Raw genomic sequence first — 22,891 nt, 5'->3', positions numbered from 1 at the left:
TTTTTTTATTATACAATAAATTCCATTATTTTTGTATCGAATACAATAATTTGGTCCTTTAAACAAAATAAAAAAGGCAATGATGATATTTTACTATTAATATCAATTAAATTACGCCTGTTTTTTTTATTAACATCACTAAATATTTTATCCCCCAATTAGTTTTTTTCCAAACCATTTTAATTTTAGAGAATTCATTTAATATAATTTTTAAAATTCTAATAATGATATTTTAAGAAATTTTATGAATCTGTACACTCTCATGCAACATCACGTCCTTAAACACAACAATTTGCAGAGATATGAACGTTTAAAGTGACGTCATACGTGAGTATCGCCATAGAGACGACATATAAAACCTTGTTTTGCTAAAAGGAGATGGAAAACTTTTGAATGCAATCTTTGATTGCTTATAAATTTTTCGTTTTTTAATCATTTTAATTTGACTTTCAAATTTTGTCATGGTATCAAGCCTAGTTTTACATTTTTATGTGTAAAATGGTATGATATGGCCAATTCAACATCGGGATTATCCTCTATTTGATTCGAAAGAATTTTGCCTAATAACGTTTTTACTGCATATGTGTGTGTTGGACTTAAAAGTAATTAAGCCATCTTTTGAGTGATGTTAATGAAAACAGCCATAATTGTTTTTATAGTTGGAAAAAATTTTATAAGACAAATAAATTTTCACATGATTTTGTCTTTCGTTTAAATCCTAACAAATGTTTTAATATTCTGCGTCCACTGCCCATTCGTGTTTTATGTCGACGTTTACGACTTGTCGATTGTTGGCGTTCACGTTTTGGATTCAATTTAACTTGTGCTAATATACCTACTAATAATTCGTCCACATTATGATCCAAGCCACTAGAGGTTTCAATAAATTTACATCCACAACTATTTGCTAAACGTCGGCCAACTGTAAAAAGAGAACATTTTTGTAGAATAAATGAAAGAAAACTGTTTCTTTTGGGCTTACTTACCAACCATGGGCACTTCTCGTTTTCGTTCTAAATCTGCTTTATTACCAACTAAAATCACCCCTTTTGTAGCCATATACTCATTTTTCCATAAATATAACAAAATTTCTTCAGCAGTCTTAAAACTTTTACGATCAACAATTGAATATACAATAACGAATACGTCGACATTATATGTGGCACAAAAGCTCTCCACCTGAAAAATTGCGATAAAGAGGATGAATTTTTGTATATTTTGGCAATTATCAAAGGGGCGCACGCTTGAAAGTTTTAGAAACAAACATAAAATAGGCAAAAAAAAGTCCGTTGATATTGGCACTTGTACAATTATTTCAATATATGAAAGTCTAATTCATAAGAAAGCGAAAATTTTAATAAATATGAACAGCAAGCCTTGGAACTGTCAATAGTCAAAGAGCATGAAAAGGGCACAAAGAGGATACGGAAGAGGAAGCTATCCAATGAATCAGAGGAAGTATGTTAGTAACGTTATTTTCTGGTGATTTATAAAAGTATTTTTTTGATGAATGTATTCACCTATTTTAACAATGGTAGCTTGAGTCTGTGAGCTGTCCCGAACAGTCAACTCGATTTCACAGGTTCTAAGAAATAAGAACTTGCAACTAAAGAACTAAAAAGAGGTCTTTATTGATAGATTTTTATTACATGGCGCGTTAATTTTTGAAACTGCACAGGGCGGAAAGTTTCCTAATCTGCCTCTGCGTTGTTCTTCAAAGAGTGTTTTCGAGCGAGTAGTAGTTTTTTTCAAGGCTGGCCTTTCTAAAATAACTAGGGTATAGCTTCAGTATAAGCTATTTTTTAATTGTGGTTCTTCATAACTTCAAATTGCCCTCTCCCTCTCAAAATTTTTCTAAAATACCTTCCTAATTGCTTGCATACTGAAGTTTAGTTTGTCCTAGTGCAGGGACTAATATTTCTCCCCTAAGAATTGAATGCCTAATGCAAAATTGTTAAAGAATTTCGATCGACCTAAGCAGGATGCTCAGGTTCGAAAAAATGCCTGTTTTTTTAAAGCTTTTTGTATGTTTTCCATTTTTGGAAGCTTTTTGGAAGCGAATATAAGATCGGGAACTTACCGACATTTCTGCCGATGGATGATCAATAATTTCTAATTCCGTTTCTTGTCCATCCAACATAACTGAAACGGTTTTTTGTCCATATTCTTCGTCTGAAACCAATAAAATGTAACAATAAATTTTAAGATAAAAATATCAATTCGAAAAAAAAAACAACAATTGTTCTTAAGCCTACCAAGTATCTTAAAATAAATGTTCCCAATTTGAAAATATCATATTAAAAAGTTATACATACAAGTTCAATTAAATGAAGAGGACGGCATATACAACCGAATTTTGAGATATTCTGTTTATGATACCTACATAAACACGATATTTTTATTATGATAAGAGAGATATTTTGTGAGTTGTCATTCATTTATCCCATAGAGATATAAAAATAGCATAATACGTGTAATCATGGCTTTGTTTTTATATATATACTAGAGTGATACCCACCCGCTTCGCTGGCTTTAAAAGTAAAGATTGCTCTCCCTTATTCTCTTTCTATAACACTCGAAATAATGGTAAGGATTGTTTTACACAGGTAAAATATATGTATGGTTTTTTATTTTTTTAAATGTATAATAGTCGTAATTATTCATTGAGTATATCAGAAAAGTTGGCCGTGAAATATTTTATATTTACTATTTTTACAGAAATCTGTAATTTATGGTATTGTCAAATGACTATTTTTACAGAAATCTGTAATTTATGGTAATGTCAAATTAAATTAATTAATTTTTTTTTTTAAATTAATATATCTTTATAAATTATATCCATGTGTTATTCTGATGTATGAGCTATATTGCTGTACAGTTTCATTAAAAATCATTGGCTAGTTTTAGCGTGAAAGCGTAACAAACAAACAAACAAACATGCTTACTTTCGCATTTATAATATATATAGAGATACGTATGAGAATATTTCAAAATAAAAATGACTATCCTCTAGAGTCTGCAAAAAAAACAGTTGTTGTTAGAAACAGAAATATAGAAGGGAATCTGATAGAAATGTCTGTGAAAAATTCATTTGTATACAACAAGCAGAAACTTAAATATTTTTTCATATTATGTGACTTGTATATCATATCGGTTATAATTTTTGGTCAAAATACATAAAGATAAATGTGCTTTTCGTACACTGAAAAGAAAAACATGTACGGTACTGCAAACATCTTGTATGGAGAAAAATTTCTAGCTATTATTCTCTTTTTACTTAGTTTTTATTTAAAGTTGTCTTGACATGAGATTTAATTTCGTTATTATGTTAAAATATTGTTTTTTTGAATTTTTCTAGCTGGTTTTCTGTGGTTCCGCGAAAAGCAAGCTAATCGTGATTTATGAGCTAAAACAGACTGAAGAAATAAAATTTAGATTAATTTTGTTCAATATGAAATTTGTATATCATATTTGTAATAAAATTGCCTATAAATAGAAAGTAAATTCTTTAGCATGCATTCAGCCACGGACGGGTACTGCACTGCGGAATTGTGAGTCACGGATCGAGCTAGCCATTGAATATTATTGAAATTTCAAAGTAAAAATTGAAGCGTCGATTTTTAAACTTAAAAATCACTTTTACACCTTTTATGGACCTTTGATGAGCTTGTTCATCTGGCCTATACAAAGTTTATATCACCTTGTTTATAAAATAAATATACAAAAGCTTTTTATAAAGAGCTTTCGTGTGATTGTGTATGCGTGAGCTTACAGGAGGGGATTTATAAGTATATTATATATTTTTTATTATGATTCATTTGACCTTGCATTTTATGTTTCGTGAAAAAAAAAGAAAAAAAAAAACAGGGATTGTAAATAAAAATATAATTCGTTGTACTTTTGACAAGTTTGTGTCTTATCTTAATAATCTTGAATGTTCTTCAACGTTGTATACCAATTAGTAAAATTGCTTACCTTGATCTTTTCGAAAACCATACTGATTTTTATCAATCATTTTTTTTATTTTGCTCTAGATTTTTTTATTATTTTTTATTATTTATTGTAAAATAAATTGAAACAATTTTGTTGACTTGTTTGGAAAAAATCATTTTATTTTATTAAGGAGACTTTCAGCTGAAGGACTAAAACACGTATGAACTATATATATCCAAGAGATTGTCATGTAAGCATAGAAAACTAATATAATTGTTTACTTTTTACAGCAAATATTTTTTTAAATTTTTTTTACAAATAGGTAGTAGGTATTCTGCAAAATATAAATTTGAAATTTTAGAAAATAATTTCAAATGAAGGTAGTAAATTAAATATATTTTTAACAATTTTACGATTAACACTATTTGCGAAAAGTAGGAGTTAAATTTTTCGATGTTCAGGTTTGTTTTTTAAACATAGATGACTGGAAAGATTTAGATGGAATGAATTCCGTTCATTTAATCATGATTGTAAACAAAAAAACCGATCACGATTCGTGTATTTGTTAATATAGATAGAGCTTGATAGATAATATAGAGCTTAAAAAATAAAAATCAGAAAATGCCACAGAAAACTTTATTTTGCTTTTTTAACTTTCGTCAATTTAATATCGAACGATTAAACAAGTGAAAATAACAATCGACTGAGTTAACTGTTGAAATACTCTGTATAGACAATGTTGAATATGAGTGTTTGCATTATTTTTAATGAATTAGAAAAATTTTAACAACCGACACATTTATGGCGGCCGCCATTTGTTCTATTTTTCGAAAATATCGAAGCATTTTTAGAAAATATATTTTTTTTAGATTTTTCAAAAATATTTCACAAATCTCTTTAGTTGAAGCTACTTACATTTTTCAACACTCTATTTGTTATAGTTTGGAGAAGACACCAAAGTTTTTCCCTATTTTGAGTACTCACGGTTAAATAATGATATTTCACACAAAAGTTTTTTATTTTTACGAATTCAAACTCACTTTTTACGTCCTGAGCAAGCACGCTATAAAAGTTTCAGCTCGATATCTCTTTTCGATTATCTTTGTAATTAAGTGATTTTATGAATACCTGTATAAAAATTTTGTTCGTATCATCAATATTTCTAAGCGTTACAAACTTGGGATTAAAATTAATATACCTTGATATATATTTCATACATACAAACATGGTATAAAAACAAACCAACATAATCTCCTTAAACATATTTAGTGTAGCTATAGACATTTTATTATGGTTTTTCTTATCTTGGACTATAGAAAACAACTTTTATTATTCACGACTTTATTGAAAATATAAATAAATATACCTATATATAAAGTGGTTTTTCATGACATTAAAATAAATGAAAATATTTTTATAGTAAAACCCTTTTCTGTTTTTTCTTAATAGTTAGTATATGTATGGTTTGTTTGGTAATGAACTTTTAATTTACAATTGATCCCAAATTTTATGTGTCTAATCGTCTATCTAATGTTTGTGGCGTTAAACCTTTTTTTAAATGAAAAAAATTTATAGTATTTATTAGAAAAGCTAACATATATGGCTTTTATCTTATTGAAGTTCATTTGTACTTTTACCTAAGGTAATAATTTGCTTCAACGTAGGATAATAAATTTAAATGAAGGACACGTGAGTAAGAGGTCTACCTATATTTTATATGCTTTCTGGCATATTAAAATAGGCGTACATTTTTACGAATTATTTACAAAAAGTCAAAAATCTGACGTAATTCATAGGTAGCCTAAGAACACTGAATAAGGATACTACTCAGACAGCTGCTCTTGAAGATAATTCAAAATTTGTCGGGAAAATTAAAATTTGCATACCTCAGAATACTTAAAAAGCGCAATTAATCAATCTTTTCGAGATAAATTGATGCGAATTTCGTGAATCTTATTTTGAAGCTACATAAAAAAAAAGACATTTTGGAAGTTAAACTAAGTGCATATTTTGGGCAAGTCCAACAGAAGCTTTCAGTCCTGGCTCAGTAGTAAAATGGAACTGAACCTATGTATATTGCGATAGCAATTTTAAGTAATAAAGGTAAAAAAGTATAAAAGCAAAACGATACCAAGTTTTTTGCTTGTTTTAACTCGAAAGTTTAAATAAACAGAGTACCTATGTTCTTCTTCGAATTTCAATCAATTATTGAGTCAATATTTAGACAGAACAGTCAATAGACTTTGCATAGTAAATTTAATATAAGTTTTTATTAAAGAAATTATATAATTGAGCATGAAAAATATTATAGAAACAAAAAACAACAGAAAACTTATTTATCTGAATTAGACCGTGAGCCCACAATGAAGCGAAATTTTCATTATCCTTTTTGTTTGCCCTATTGGTAATTGATTAACAGTGATTTTCAACTGTGACTTTTTTTTAAACGCATTGTAAACTAAACTGGTCGTTAAAAAACATGAAAATCTATAAATTCGATGTCTGAATATTTCACTGTCGGGTCACGATAAAAATGTCAAATTTCTTAGTTACCAAACTTACCTTTATTAATTTTCAAGACAGCAAATAAAAATAATGATAGAAATTCGTTTCATTATGGGCTTATGGTCTAAAATAGATAGTTATTACTAGATAGTTCGTTAACTTAATAATTTTCAAAATATCTATTTAAGTTTGATAATAATGAGTAATGAAGTATAATATTTACAGTCATTAAACTTATCGATACAGAGAAATGTACTCTGCGATAAACTTTTGGATGCTTTATTATTATTACAAAGTAAAAACAAAACAGTGCTGGACATGATCATTTACAGGCCAGACCAATACTTTTCAGTCTGTTATACACACGCCATGTTCTTAATTTTGAATGAAAAGCTGGAAAATTTTAATAATCACTTATTGCCCTAGGCCTATAGGTTTTGCGAGAAATCCTTTAAAATCTTTCAAGGGTATTGTGGGTCGAGTATATTTGCCAGTTATTGTGTGTTCATAAGCAAAAAAGTTATATACATAGATTTATTATATTTTTATTCCATGTATATATAAAATATATCAAGGTATACTAAGTTAAGTCCCAAATTTGAAACGCTTAAAAGTATTGATGCTACGAACAAAATTTTGGTAGAGATGTTTCCGGGTGTCCACTTGAATGTCTATCTGCCCGCCTATCTCTCTATCTGTAAGCACAAAAACGAAAAGAGATATCAAGCTGAAATTGCGTGCTCAGGACGTAAAAACTGAGGTTGAATTTTTAAATGAGCAACATAGGTCACTTGGGTCTTGAGTCCGTAGTACCCATCTAGTTAACCGTAAGAGATAGTACAGAAGTTTAAATGTAAAAAAGGTTCCTTTTAAAATATTAATAACTTTGAAACATGTTTCGTAAACTTCACTGTTTACCGGCTAGCGCGCAAATTAGGTTCAAACATTATATAGTATGTATTATATGGGAATAACAGTTATATGTGTGTGACACCATAGCCGGGTTATATGTATATCACGACTGTGGCTATCTAAGAGTATCTTTCTTTACTTACATGACTCTTTCTTTACTTATACGACGTAAAAAACAAACGATTGCGTAATCAACACTGTCTATACATGGTATTTCAACAATTTACTCAGTCAATTATTTATTTTCACTTGTTTTTTATACAGTTTTGTTTGTGGTGAATATTTCTATTTAAAACATGAACGTTTCATATAAATTGTTTACAAAATTTATTTTCTACAATTTTGCTTTTGATAAGTATTTCTATTTCGTTAATAGTAACAGAAAAGTTTTTTAAAAGAATGATAAAACATTGAAGATGCACTCAAATGTTTAGATATAATCAAAATTTTGATTTTCGGGGTGGCTATAATAGCTTTCTATCAATAATTCAATATGGTAGATAAAGATAATAATAAATCAATCATTGCTTTCTATGAACGACAAACAGTAATAGGGATATTCTTGAATATAGACAGTTGGGTATTTTATACAAAGAAAATTGATTGATTTTTCTTGGAAAAAATTAAAACTATTTTCAAAGTTATTGTTCTCAAAAAAGATAAATTTTTTCTATTAATGAAGTGACGTTCTTCTGTTTCTTTGAAGGGTTTTATAATGGCATGATGGAGTCACTAGTATTAATGAAAGAAAGTTTGCCTATGAAAATCAAACTTCCCAAAATTGCAAGTCAAAAAGTTCATATTGTGAGTAAAAGCGTCAAAATTATTCATTATTTAACATAATTGCCCGGGAAAATAAAACAAAATAACAGTCCCCTTTGAAAAAATCGAGTAAATCGGAGAAAAAAATTTTTGGAATTTGATGAAACTCAGTGGATGGGATAATTTTCATCTAAAAAGTATATAAATCAGGTGAGGGCTATAACGTAATAGTCTTTGTTTTAAAAAGGAGAAATTGCCCACCAAAGCGGGCGGGTATGTGCTAGTTTTATATAAATTGTTTGCATAGCAAATCTTATTAGAATCTCAAAAGTAATATGTTCTATAAGTATAATATTCTATATTACTAATAATAAAGTGTAGATGGTTGTAGATAGGTTCCATATATTTTATCCGTATGATTTGAACCATATACAGTGGCGTAACTACTGGAAATTTAAATTTGTAGACTTCCTCCCCTATTCATTTTGCAACAAGAAAAAATGATGAATATTTTTTGCTCTAAAACTTATTTATTTAATTTATACACAGTTATAGATTGCTGAAATATTTCCTGCGAACTTTCATAGTCGCAAATACATTGGAAAGATTAGACATGTCTAGATTTCTGGCTACTTCATTTTCAACAGAAATAATGGCCAAAGAGATCAACCTTTCTTGGCCCCGGGTACTTCTCAAATAATTTTTGATCAATTTCAATTTATTTCTGCACTTGTTATTGTGACAGGAAACTGTAACTAATACAAGAAGAAAAAAATTTCGTTTCGAGTGTTTTTGATATTTATTAAACTATTTTTGAAGCAAGATATAAATGAAAATAGTTGGTGAGGCAATTTCTCTGAAACGGTTTCTGAATTTTCAATATTAAAATCTTCTTCAGCGCTATTTTATCGTCAGTCGATAGAAACAGAAAAGTAGGAGACACAACGCAAAAAATCGAGGGAATTTATGAGTTACTGAGCAATTATAAAATTTGACCAGAAATCAGGGCTCCCAGTAAAGAGATGATGGATGATAATTGACAATATCATTTTATACATGGAACACAGTAGTTATAGAGAGAAAGATGTCATTTTTCTCAATGGAATAAATTTAAATCGCCAGTGAACACCCGTAGCTACGCAACTGGAACCTTAGAAACATACAACATAACAGTAAGAGGTAATAATATTTTACAATAATTTATTACAAATTTGATTATTTTATTCCATTAATAAAACATTCATTCAAGATCTTTTGTCTTCATATTATTAAGTATATTATTATATAGGTATAGGTACTATTATATTATATATCAACCGTATATATATTCTATTTCTATTATATCTTGGAAATATAGATAGTAGTCTACAGATGTAGTCTATAATAATCAGTCTTCATAATATTTAATATATAAAATAATTCCAGATGGTTCACAATAATATTGCTGTGTTAGGAGTACATTTTATTGCATTCTTGCAATAATAAAATCGTCTGAATGCATGACGTTTTGGTCCAAGGAAATTTTAGTAGGTGGTATAGTCAAAATCACTAGCTTTAGCAAGGTTTTTGCAATATTGAAGAGTGGAACAATAAAAAAACTAAAGTAATGGTATTTATACGCAAAAAAAAGATAGAAAATATTAAAATAGAGTGTAATGGTGTCTACTTAAAACAAGTTAGTGAATTTCAACACAAGATGAAACTCTTTCATAACAACAATAGGGCTAGTGCCGAAATAAATGCAAGGGTAGGTCAAGCAAAGAGTGCATTTATGAAACTAAAAAAGTTCTTAACGGACAGAAAAAAAACAAAAGTATATACATGTGCGGTTATTAAAATGTTACGTGTGGCCAGTTTTTCTTTATACTTGTGAAACTTGGACCTAGACAGCAAATATAATAAAAACAATAGATGCTTTTAAAATGTGGTGCTATAGAAAGATTCTAAAAATTTTATGGAAGATATATACCTCAACCAGTAAAGTGATTAAAATTATCGGACATTCACCAGAACTAAGCAAGACCGTAAGAAAGAGACAATTAAGCTACTTTGGGTATATTATTCGATCAAACAAATATAAAATGACTAAGGTGGTTTTATTTGGTGAAATTCCAGCAGAAAGAGCGGTTGGAAGGAAAAAAATTAGCTGGATGAATAATTTAAAAGCCAGGACTGGAAGAAGTCAGAGTCCCGGAAAAAAGGAAAATATGGAATAAAGTAGTCTCTAACATCCCTTAAAGAGATATGGAATCATACATACATAGATAATCAAAATCAGTTATAAAGACATTGAGGGACCAACAATTAGGGCTTGTTATAACCGATATTCGTTATAAGCGATATGTAAATTTTTGTGGTTTTGAGAGCTTTTGGTCAGAACAAGACCATTTTGGGGACGGTTAGAAAAAGTTTCACAGTAAGCCATTTTCCTATCAAATCATGCGGGGTTCTTTTTATTATTTATAAAGTAACATAGTTTCCAAAAACGAAACCTTGAAAGGTAAAAAAGCATCGTCAATTTTATTTGTATTTTTTGGTAGTTAAAATAAAAATCTTTTCCACTTTCAAATTGTTATTTTTGAAAATCTATAACTATCAAAATATGCCAAATTTAGGCAAATATTTCAGCTAAAGGTTGTTGGAAATATTAGTTTCAATAATTTATATCATATTAATTTTTTACGTAACAGTAATATTCAAAAATTTAAAATGACGGCCTCGCACCGTAGTTGGTACTCTAACAACTGAGATACCTGGATTTGAAGCATATTAATAGAAAAAAAATGTACCACAATATATAATCCCATGTCTGGACAAACATGTCTCCTATATTTCTGTTATGCCTGCAGGATTTATTTTAAATTGGATAAAGGTTATTGTCGTTTATAATTATGTGTACTTACCTAATGAAGCATCATATGCACAAATATATTCAGATGTTGTAAATTGATAATTTAATGCTGTTTTCCCAACACCAGCTGCGCCCAACATACCCACTTTATATGAGGCAACAGTTGATGATTGTGTATCTTGATCATTTTGTTCGTAGCCTCCACCATTTGAGCTTGCCTGTGACGCTGAACTGTAATTAATATAAAATATTAATTATTCGTATAATAAAATTAAAATACATAAAATATGATCGCTGGTCAGGAATATGATCTTTAACGGTCAGATCAATTAAATGCGGATTAAGTAAAATAATTGTATTCATTGGCGGTCCTGGATTTACATATTAGGCCATATGGGTCATGGCTCTACGTGGCAAATTTTGGGGGCAGTAAATTGAACGAAAGGTAGAAATATTTTTGCGTACATGTGAATTTGATCTTAGACATGACGAAAAATGTAGAAGATGTTGAAAAAATTTTATACTTTTGAATTTCACAAACATATTCTGATTCATACGCTTTCTGAAATAATGACGAATTCTTAAGCATATAGCATAGCACGTAGTCAGGGGGCTGAGGGTGATGAAGCCTCTCCCACCGAATTTCTAGAAACTTCCTGAATGAATTTCAAGTAACAATAATCTCAGTCCACCCCCGCCGCATGTAATTCCTGGCTACATGCTTTCATATAGCATCGATTAAACAGATTTACGTGGAATTTTTTTTTCAGTTCAAACTGTATATCTATTTTATTGTATCAGAACCAGCTGAGGAAACTTAGGACGGCAATTTTTGCCATTACCCAACGTCGGCACTTTGTGTAAATCCGACCCTGTTCACTTATACACATTGCCAATTACGGTATCTTTTCATTTTAAGAAGTTTAATAAACTTCTTAGATCAAGATACTCAAAATTCGCTGAAATACTATTCGACGAAGATTCGATCGAATTTGAAGTTTCAGTGAAACATTTATTTTTAGTTCAAATAGTATTTATTTTTAGTATTTCAGCGAATTTTGTGCCATTGCAGGTTTGGTAAAATTTTAGGTAACCATGAAAAAACAAAGACAGGATAACAGTTCAAAGCTCAGGCATACTAAAAACGGAACGCTACACACAAAAAAAATGAACATTTGGGAGCTTAGACTGCAGTTTTGGTTTCGGTCAACTGTGAACAGATAAATTAAAATATTTAGAAAGACTAGATGGGAATTTATCGGTTTTATATAAAGAGAGAACGACCATTCTTCGTTATGTATCGCTGTAGCAATTCCTATGGTAATTGTGGGACGACTTTATTTTGAAGATATCAGAAAAATTACAGAAAACATGGATCAGATGGTAAATTTAAGAGCCCATAAATGCTGTCCTATAATTGTAATTTCTATTTGGTATTTTCTAGGTGAATAAAACAATTTTCTACCAAAAATTAATATAGATATGGTATTATTTAAGTGAATTAATTATTGCATTCATATTTTATGATATTTGATTAAGTTTTGTACACAATATATATTAAAAGGATTTATATATCGTACGCTATTAAATATTGATTTGTAGAATATACATTTAGATAAAATGAGATTAATATCGTAAAGTTGTGTTCATTCATTAAATATTCATTAAATACGTTTAAACTGAAATGTTCAAAATTTCATTCAAAACAAGTGAAAACAAACAATTGACTGAGTTAATTGTTGAAATACCATGCATAGTCAGTGTTGATTTCTTTATCACATAACACATACATACATGTGATACATACATAACTGATATTCAAGTATAGTGCATACTATAAAATTTCCGCCTAATTGGCCCCCACACGGGTAAACAGTGATGTTTACGAAAAAATGTTTCAAACAAAAGTTGTTTAATTTTTGATAAGGAACATTTTTTACATTTAAACTTTTGTTCTATCTTTTACAAGTTTATAAGATGGGTCCTACGGACCCAAGACCCAATTGACCTATAATGCTCATTTACGAACTTGACCTCACTTTTTACGTCCTGATTACGCTGTAAAAATTTCAGCTCGATATCTTTTTTGTTTTTGAGTTATCGTGTCCACAGACGGACGGACGGACGGACAACCGGAAATGGACTAATTAGGTGATTTTATGAACACCTATGACAAAATTTTTTTCCTAGCATCATTATTTTTAAGCGTTACAAACTTGGGACTAAACTTAATATACTATGTATATTTCATATATACATGGTATAAAAACGTTGAATAACCAAGTGAATTAATCATAATTATTAAGATTGCCCGATATATTTAGATTAAAGTTAGAAGGACTTTCAGTTTTGTATTGACATACAAAGTGGATCAAGGTGGATTATATACACAGGTTGGACAATTTTAATCTATAATGGTTAGCCCGTTTGGTATTGTAACTAATAAAAAAATAGCTTGAACAAAAGTTATAGAGTTTGACATCATGTTCTGACATCAGACTGGACCTAGTTCCACGGGTTGCTTTAATAGTTAATTAAGATCTTAAAAGGTAAGAGATATAATAACACTATCAATAATTTATTTTTGATTGGATTATTTTTTATGAGATATCAATAATCCTCATAAAAAGAACTTTTTTTTTTTGAAAATTGTTAACTTTCGGAGGAAGTGCGAAAAAAAATATCATTGAAGCATTTCATCGAAAAGACACACGCTAGCTACAGGAAAATGCTTTGTCCAAAAGTTGTCTAAGGAAATAGAAGACATACGCCTATGCCTAAGACTTTGACCTACAATAACTTATATTCTTTAAGCGTTTTTTCGATTAAATGCAATTATGACATATTTTTAAGTCGCATTTCTTCCGAAATCTAACGATTTTCGAAGAAATATTTTAAATAAAAAATGCTAGTTTTTATGAGGATCAACTTTCCTTTAAGGTTTTATTTTATCTCTTATCTTTCAGGATCTATATTAACTATGAAAGCTACACGGAAGTCCAATCTGATGTCAGAATAGGGTGTGCTCTTTTGTTTAAATTATTTTTTGATTGGTTAGTTCAAAAACAAGCTATTAGCCCATAATATATTAAAATGTTCCTTTGATAATACATATATTAAAATTATTAATGGGTTGTACTCATTTTGTGATTTTGAAATATATTAAAACAAACAGAAAAGGGTGATGGAGAATCTGACTGCCCCAAAAGATACTTTCTTGACATTAACTCAACTTAAAGTGGAGCTAGATAAAGCTTTCAAAACATCGAAAAAAGCATATTATGATGTATGCATGGAAAATTTGAACTCAATATAATTTTGGATTTGTATCCGACACAAATTTGATTTTTAAAAAGCCATGAACAATTTTTCCTTGCAGTTTAATAAACTGTAATGTATAAGATATAATGAAACAAACAATAAATTTATATAATTACATCTGCATTTCTAATAAAATTCCTTTCAATAAAAATCCACAATGATTTTAATTTAAAAAATACTACTTCAATATAGTACCTACTATAACACATATTTTCACTGATATTTTTTAATAAAGAAAATTATAGAGCAATTGTTACTTATTAGAATCAGATTGAATTTGAAAACATTGTTAGACAAAGTGAAAAGTTGAAAATATTTAATATATTAAATATATATTTAACTCGTGAGCAACAAAGCTCTGTTACTAAGGTCATATTTTCTCCTTATTTAATGCTTCTTATTCATAGAGATTATATAAGAATGCAGGTAGCAAGGAGCTTCAAAATGCCAAAAGCAAAAACCATTTCGCATTTTAAGTGTTGATAATTGAAATACAGGTTAATTTTTGGAAAAAAGTCGCCGTAAGACGATCTCGCTCTATCTTGATTTGGAGAGCCGGCACTGGTGAGATTATTCGCAGATAAGAGAGAAAACGCAGATGGACTACCATACATAAACTTTAAAAACGAAAAGAGGGAATTTTTTACTGGGATTGCCCTCCTAATTGCCGGAATCAACCGTCACTTTTATAACATCGTTCTGCTTAGTAAGCAACCCTACATACCAAATATTAGCTCATTTGAAATAAAAGTGGCTGTTGAAGGTGCTCAAATAAAAGTAAACAAAAAATATAATAAGACATTTCCAAACCCCTTAAATAGTGTTCTAGGAGCTACAACACGAATTCATATCATTGAGCTTCGAGTGCATAAGTCTCTATTTTTGTGGAAAATATAACTATAGAAATACCGATTAATTTTCTCAATGTAATAAAATATACGTTCGTATACGAGAATAGAGTTGCCATTTCTATTCTGTAACATGCATTTGGTTGAATGTATTTAATGTCAGAAAACTATTTAATAATGAAAATAATATACTGGGATCGTTATAATTCTTTTATACCGGATGTTTATATAATTTTAATGCCTATGGGATCGGTACTTATTACGAAAAGCTCGCTCGAGACACTGATTTTGACTCAAATCACATCAATTGTTATGATTCCTTCAAACAACAATTACTGTAGCCCCTACAATTGATTCACCACATTTATTTCGAAAATGTCTATTTGCGTATCTATTTCGATAGCTTTAAAGTTTTAATTGAGGTAAGTCGAAATTTATCGAATGTTGAATATCGAAAAAACAAGGATGACAATGAAAAGAGAAGACAAGGTATATACAATCTCCCAGTATTATTATAAATCTATTTAAAAGATTTTTATAATATATGAGAATGTTTCAAAGGTTCGTATCAGAGAAATGGTTCATTTGTATTTATATGGGTTGTCCCAAAACCATCGCAATAAAAGATTAAAATCCTAAGAGGAAATCTCTTTGTAGAAAATTTTATTTTCTCCTACTTATAAAAATCGCAATTTGATTAATTTGAGTAATATTGGGTGATCAAATTGGGTTTATACATTTTTATTTTGTAATAAAGGCAAAACGGTGTAAGATATCAGTACATGCGCGCTGGGAGGATTTATTTACGAATTAACCATACTTAAATAATGGCGAGACATGAATTTTTTCGTATGGAACTGAGATGGAATAAAGAGTAGAGGAGGACAATGAATTTTTAATCTTTTGCTGTATATTTTCTTATAAAAATATGTACGTTCCATAAAAGGCAAGTTAAAAGGCCCACATGTTTCTACAATAATTTTGGTAAGTGTTTGTGATATGGAGGTGTAATTCGATGGTTTATTTGATAATAAAAATGACCGTGTTATTAAACACTTATAAGAGGTATTTAATTAGATGAAATCCTTTTTAAAATGTCATGATACAACGTTTAAAATTAAAATGATATTGTTATCTTATACCGCTTTGTTTCTATTTCAATTTTAAAATTCTTATCTGATCACCCTTTTCATTCTTTATATACATAGGATAATATAGAATAGACTGTGAAACTGATGTATCTACTATTTTATACAATGTTACCAGCTATTATCATTTATCAGTATTAAGTAAAATAATTATTCATTCATGTATCAAATTTGTGGTAATCAATCATCATTCCATATTCTAATATTACCATTATCACCTCAAAACATTACCCACTTCTTGCAAACGATTAAATATACATCTTGATAGTTAATTTATTTATAGTTAATTCAAAAATATCCATTATTTAATTATACTAGAAAATTTTCATTGCAGAAAACTCTTTTAGGGGACAACGAAAACGGCATTAAATAAGAAAATAATTGAATAAAAAAATTTAGTTGATCGTCTTTAATTAATGTTCGCCAACTTTGTGCAATTAAAAATTTTGCATGTCCCCTAAAAGAGTTCTTTGGCTATGAAAATTTTCGCAGAGGAAATAGTTGTTACCCGTGAGTAGTAACAACTTTTGATCTGAAGACCGTTATTTAAAAAAAAATGTTTACACGAAGCGGATAGTGTTAAAGAGTTTTGAAAAATGTATGTTTTGAATTCATTGATGCCAAAGTAAAAGAAATTAAAGACCTTAGACCATTAAGTACATAGACTGAGCATAGCCTATATTTCCGTACAGTGAGAAGTGAGCCAACATCTGAGGTGATTGCTAGGGACATTTTTAAAAAAAACAGACATTGAATGTCAAATTTACATTTCACAAAATGTTTTACATAAAACATCGTGATTTCACTGAACTTTTTCGCTTTTTGGCTTAAAAAAAATATTTATCACGTATCACTTTACATTTTTCTTACAAATTTCCAATGACAAGTATGACAACAAAACATTGTTTTGATATTTCTACACCGCCGCCATGATGGATTTGACCCAAGCAATTACCTCAGATATTGGCACGCTTAAAATCGTTTGAAGATCAGTCTATGTAACTTAATGGTCAAAGTTCAAGACTGAAAACAAATATATATAGTTTTAATAAAAATGAAAGGTACGCTTTTTAAATTGATATTTCTGAATCAACTTTATTATATAAAGCTAGCGAATTTAATAAATGCAAGCAGAGAATTATAATAAATGTTTCACATGGAGAACATAAACGATACGAAACGATGAATGGATTAATTTTACACTAAATTTATTTGTGCTTGAATTAGTTTAATTACTATAAATAGGTGTGGAGATTTTTGTTTTTCAAATTATTTCGTCTTCCATTAATTACAAAACGTTGTTACATAGTTTGGATGCAGTTAATAATATATACAGATTGTTACCGTCAACATTTGCCATTTATTTATACCAAGAATTTATGAAATATATATTAAGGTATACCAAGTTTAGACCCAAGTTTTTATACCATGTATATATGAAATATATCAAGTTATACTACTAGATTTAATCCCAATTTTGTAACTCAAAAAAATATTGATGCTACCAACCAAATTTTGGTATAGGTGTTCATAAACCCATCTAATTAGCCCATTTCCGGTTTTTCTTCTGCTTACCTTCTGTCTGTCTGTCTGTCTATAAACATGATAACTCATTAACGAAAAGAAATATCAAGCTGAAATTTTTATAGCGTGCACAGGACGTAAAAAGTGAGATCGAGTTTAAATGAGCAACACAGGTCAAGGTCTTGGGTTCGTAGGACCCATCTTGAAAACCGTTAGAGATAGAACAAAAGTATAAATAAGATAAAATAAGTATGTAGCATAAGATGCTGTTTTCAGTGTGTAACATTAAGTATTAAATTTCAAGTGTTCAATTTCATAATGCTCTATCTAAAATTAGTCGCAGAAACGAAGCAATGAAGTTCGAAAAATTTTAACAGTTAGTCGGATTTGAATGCAGTTTTCGGTATTCGATTGGTTAGAGCGTCAGGAAGTTTTGTGACTAAAATTGATTTATAAGAAATTAAAATATACAATTACACTTAAAAATATGCAATTTGCATAAATAATATGCATTTTATAATCTTATTTTTATTGACCGTAAATATTCTAAATTCGGTTAATAGTAATGAAAATGATTCCAAACTTGTTACTCGGAAGTTTTTAGGGTCGCTGAAAACGAATATCGAGACAGAATTTATCTCCAAGGTACCTCGGGTACACTGGGTACCCCGGGCACTAGTGCCCGATTCTGTCACGATATTCATGATCAGCGACCCCAAAAACCCCCGGGTAACAAGTTTGGAATCATTTTCATTACTATTAATAAAATTGAGAATTTATATATTTACGGTTAATGCAATTATAAAGTTCCTATTATTTATGCAAATTTTATATTTTTAATTTCTTAAAAATCAATTCACAAAATTTTCTGACGTTCTAACAAATTGAATGCCGAAAACCGCATTCAAATCCGACCTACTGTTCCAATTTTTCGAACTTTAATCGTTTTTAGTATTTCGTTTCTGCGACTAAATACAATCAAGACTATGTTCTACATTTTATGTACTTATTTTAATCACATTGTGCTGAACATGATCCCTTAGCAAGTAGACCACCTACTCCCTGATTAAGATGATTGTTGTATTCATCATTCATTCAGTGACCGGGTGGCTTTCCACATTTTGTAATTAATATAGACTACTTCCAGAAAAAATGATTTATATGATGGTGTAAATCGTTTCAAAATCCGTTATATGGTCCAGAAGGAGTTAGCCGATAAATACACAGACACGGAGGACGGCATTATTGTATACTACCTATATGTCAATGTAATATTTTCGTCAGATTGTAAACGGATTACAAAAAACCACTTCAAGTAGTCCAAACTCAACACCTATTTACTAAAATCAACTCATTGCGTTATGGTTAGTTGGTCGGGCTCGTGTTACCACCGGTTGAGGTGGTAACTCAAGTAACCTCAACCTAAGCACCTGAGCTTAGACCGTCGTTTTGAAAATATTCACAATAATTTTTTTTCTAAAACTTCCTCAGTCTGTGTTTACAAAAATTAAAAATTAAAATTTTGCCAGCTCTTTTGAGAAATTGTCATTATTTTAAAACTATATGCAATCTGAGTCCTGAAGTCCTTATACTAAAACAATATTTTTATTTCAATTTTCGCGGTGAAAACAGCAACTTTCGATAAAATATCAGTAATCCTATACTTGTTCCTTTTATTGTCTTTTCTTTTATTCAATTTTTTCGTGATTTAAAATTTAAAACGAACAAGTAAAGAAAAGTTAATTCAATATTCTCAAAAAAGATAGAATTCTTTTGATTGTCTTTTAAAATAATGCCTGTCGTTTGGAGGTTCGAGATATAGAGGAAAATTTATATCAGACTGATCTTCTCTTTATAAAATAGGTAACAACTAAAACAACTTCTGTGACAAAAGTTTTTCCTCGATAAAGTCGATGAGCATTGATTTAAAAACCAAGGTTTTTCGCTAGATATGAATCAGAAACCTACCATAAGTCTTATTTTATTAAGTCTCTTTTAATGGCAATAACATTTTTCACACGTATTTAATTTCTTGAATCCGGTCATCGGAATCAGAACTATTTCGCTTCATAACATTTAGCTCACCTTAAATTTCGATCTCGACAGCTACCACCACTGCCCGATGTCCCCGTCGATGTGACAGAATTATTTGAACGTGATCGTCGACTGCGTAACGAATCTCCTAAATTAAATATACCATTTGCTGTTATTGAGAAACTGCGCAATCTGTAATATTCAATATCTTCTGATGTTGATGTAGTACCATCACAATCAAACGCACTCCCACCCCCACCACTACCAGTACCTCCACCGCTACCACTTTGTACAGCTGTACCACGTCGGATTTCCGCTAACATTGGCTGTACGATGAGCAGCAAGCAAGCATATGTAAAAAGAAGAGAAAAAAATTGAAGAAAAAATATTTTAAAGTACAATATATTTTTAATATTAATCTGATTTTTTCTGTATATTAAGGACGTAGGAGTAGGATAATGGTTGAAAAACATTCAGGTTATATATAAGGCCACTTGCATCATTATAACGAACAAAAAAATGATAATCATTAGTTTTTAAAAGGTTAAAAAAATTGTATGCAAACAAGTAATCAAAAAATATAAATAATTTTGCCAAATAAGAATTTTTTGATTGAAATAAAAACAAAATGGTATAAAATATTAATATAATTTCTTTTTAATTATTCTATTTCGATTTCGAAACGATTTCATCTAAATGAATGCCTTTGCTAGGTAACAATAAAGCTATTTTAAATTTCAAATATAGGTAAGATCCAGTTGGGTTGATGACTGGTATCAAATTTGCCACATTCTCCATAAAAATGTAAAATTAGACTTGATATTATAACAAAATTTGAAAGTTAAAATAAAATTGTTTAAAAACGAAGAAGTTATGAGCATTCGAAGATTATTGCTCGTCTCTTTCTTGCAAAACAGAAATTTAAGGCGATACTCAACACTTTTCAAATATCTTCCTCTTTATTTAATTAGGAGTTTTAAACGTTTATATTTTGCGTACTTCTAAAAATTTTCAAAAATATATTTCACTTTTTTGTCCGTGCAGTGAGAATTCTTCACCTTAAGTGATAAAAACAAATTTATTCATCATCCCCCATTGTTTGTCTTTCAAACCATTCATTTTGATAAATATGGTGGAAACGCAGATAAATGTGTAATACATATTAAGAGTGAATATACTACATACCTTACTTGCGCTTCCATCATTTATTCTCTAGTGCATCAGTCATTAAAACAAGAAACTTGCGTAAAGATGCAGAGTTTTGGGTTGAAAGAATACTTTTAAGCATGTTTTAAACATTAATCATAATATACAAATAAATAAATCAGCAATAAAAATAATCATTATACCATGCATATATGTAATATGCAAGGTATACTAGGTTTAGTCCCAAGTTTGTAATGCTTAAAAATATCGATGCTACGCACAAAATTTTGGTATAGGTGTTCATAAAATCACCTAATTAGTCCATTTTCGGTTGTCCGCCCGACCGTCCGTCTGGGGGCACGATAACTCAAAAAAGAAAAAAGATATCAAACTGAAAAATTTACAGCGTACTCAGGACGTAAAAAGTAAGTTCGAGTGAGGACGTAAATGAGCAACATAGGTCAATTGGGTCTTGGATCCGTAGGACCCATCTTGTAAGCCGTTAGAGATAGAACAAAAGTTTAAATGTAAAAAATGTTTCTTATAAAAAAATAAACAACTTTTGTTTGAAACATTTTTTCGTGAACATCACTGTTTACCCGTGAGGTCTCAAATTAGGCGTAAATTGTATAGTATGTATTATATGGAAATATCAGTTATGTATGTGTGATATGTATGTATGTGTAATGTGACAGAATAATCAACACTGTCTGTGCATGGTATTTCAACAATTAACTCAGTCAATTGTTTGTTTTCACTTGTTTTTTTAAATCATTAAAATTTAGTAATCATTTCAGCTACTTTTATAACAATTGAGCACTCCAAACTGCTAATTTTTTTTTAAATGAATAAACGCATGAATATGTTAGCTTACCCTAAAGAGGCATGTGCATTTGTTTAGCTTAAAAAACGGCAATGCCTGGGATGAAACAGATACATTTTCATATTTGTATCTCTTACCGTTTTGTTTTCATTTCCAATCAAAAACAAATAATCTTAATTTTATCATCCCATATAAAAGCAAATCGAGAAAGCTTGTAGTATGTAATTTACTAACAGATTGTAGAAACTAAACGGTGTGCTATGTCCGTCAGGTTATTTTCAGTTTCAAACAACAGACGTAATTCGATTTTACTCCTCATATTTTTTTCATCCCGGATGCCTTTTATGAAAATCGATTCTTATGGAGTAAACTCAAAGGTCAATGGTGCAAAAAATCAGAAACGGGATTATTATTAGTAATAAATTTCGATTTTTTCCCCAATTTCCTAGATCAGTTTTAATCACTAACTAATTCTTACTGATGATGACTACTTGGTAGTCGAAAATACGTATTTTAAAAATACAAAAAACAGATCTAGGGAATTGGGGCAAAAATCGAAATTTATTTCGATATATCCTAGAGTTCTCATTTATTATCTTCGATAATATTTATATTAGTATTAGTTGTTTAACATGAAGTTGGTACATTTTAAATGAATTTTAGCAATTGTACATCCTTAATCAAATTTCATTCACATTTTTTCTTTATACTAAGTGGTAAGAAAAATATGCAAATTGAAAATAAAAAACTCATTGTGGGTGGTTTGAGTGTTTTTCAATTTATTTCTCTTTGTCTTATTTCTTTTGTGATTCTTTTATTTTATTCCCAGGATTGATGTAAGACAAAAATGTAAACATAGTGGTTAACATGGTTTTTTTTCAAATATTTTTTGAACCAGTGACCTTTAATAACCGTTTCTTTTAATAGTTTGTATATTAAAACCACAACTACTGAATTTTTTAATTAATATTTTGAAAGTTCATTTTAATATCCAATAGCCTTACACTCATTTAAAAAAAGTACTACTTAGTTGCAAGAAAATATATTATTTAGATGGTTTCAAGTAAATTTTTACTTGCTATAC

General features: G+C 29.4%; 1 protein-coding gene across 1 annotated transcript in view; it reads right to left on the bottom strand.

The window, feature by feature from the left end:
- Positions 1 to 478: 478 nt before the first annotated feature.
- Positions 479 to 22,891, bottom strand: part of LOC123298378 — a 77,919-nt gene continuing 55,506 nt past the window's right edge. Inside the window, exons 2-8 of the mRNA XM_044880367.1 lie at positions 20,116 to 20,164; positions 19,915 to 20,049; positions 11,602 to 11,615; positions 11,016 to 11,181; positions 2,081 to 2,172; positions 987 to 1,179; positions 479 to 922 (exon numbers count right to left, since the gene is read on the bottom strand). Of these exons, the coding sequence (XP_044736302.1) occupies positions 672 to 922; positions 987 to 1,179; positions 2,081 to 2,172; positions 11,016 to 11,181; positions 11,602 to 11,615; positions 19,915 to 20,049; positions 20,116 to 20,164 (900 nt within the window). The 3' untranslated portion in view covers positions 479 to 671. The remainder of the gene's footprint in view (positions 923 to 986; positions 1,180 to 2,080; positions 2,173 to 11,015; positions 11,182 to 11,601; positions 11,616 to 19,914; positions 20,050 to 20,115; positions 20,165 to 22,891) is intronic.

Source organism: Chrysoperla carnea, chromosome 4 (genome assembly GCF_905475395.1).
Source record: "Chrysoperla carnea chromosome 4, inChrCarn1.1, whole genome shotgun sequence".
NCBI classification, from domain to species: domain Eukaryota; kingdom Metazoa; phylum Arthropoda; class Insecta; order Neuroptera; family Chrysopidae; genus Chrysoperla; species Chrysoperla carnea.
The sequence above is the reverse complement of the archived record's forward strand: the minus strand, read 5'-3'. Positions and strand labels throughout refer to the sequence as shown.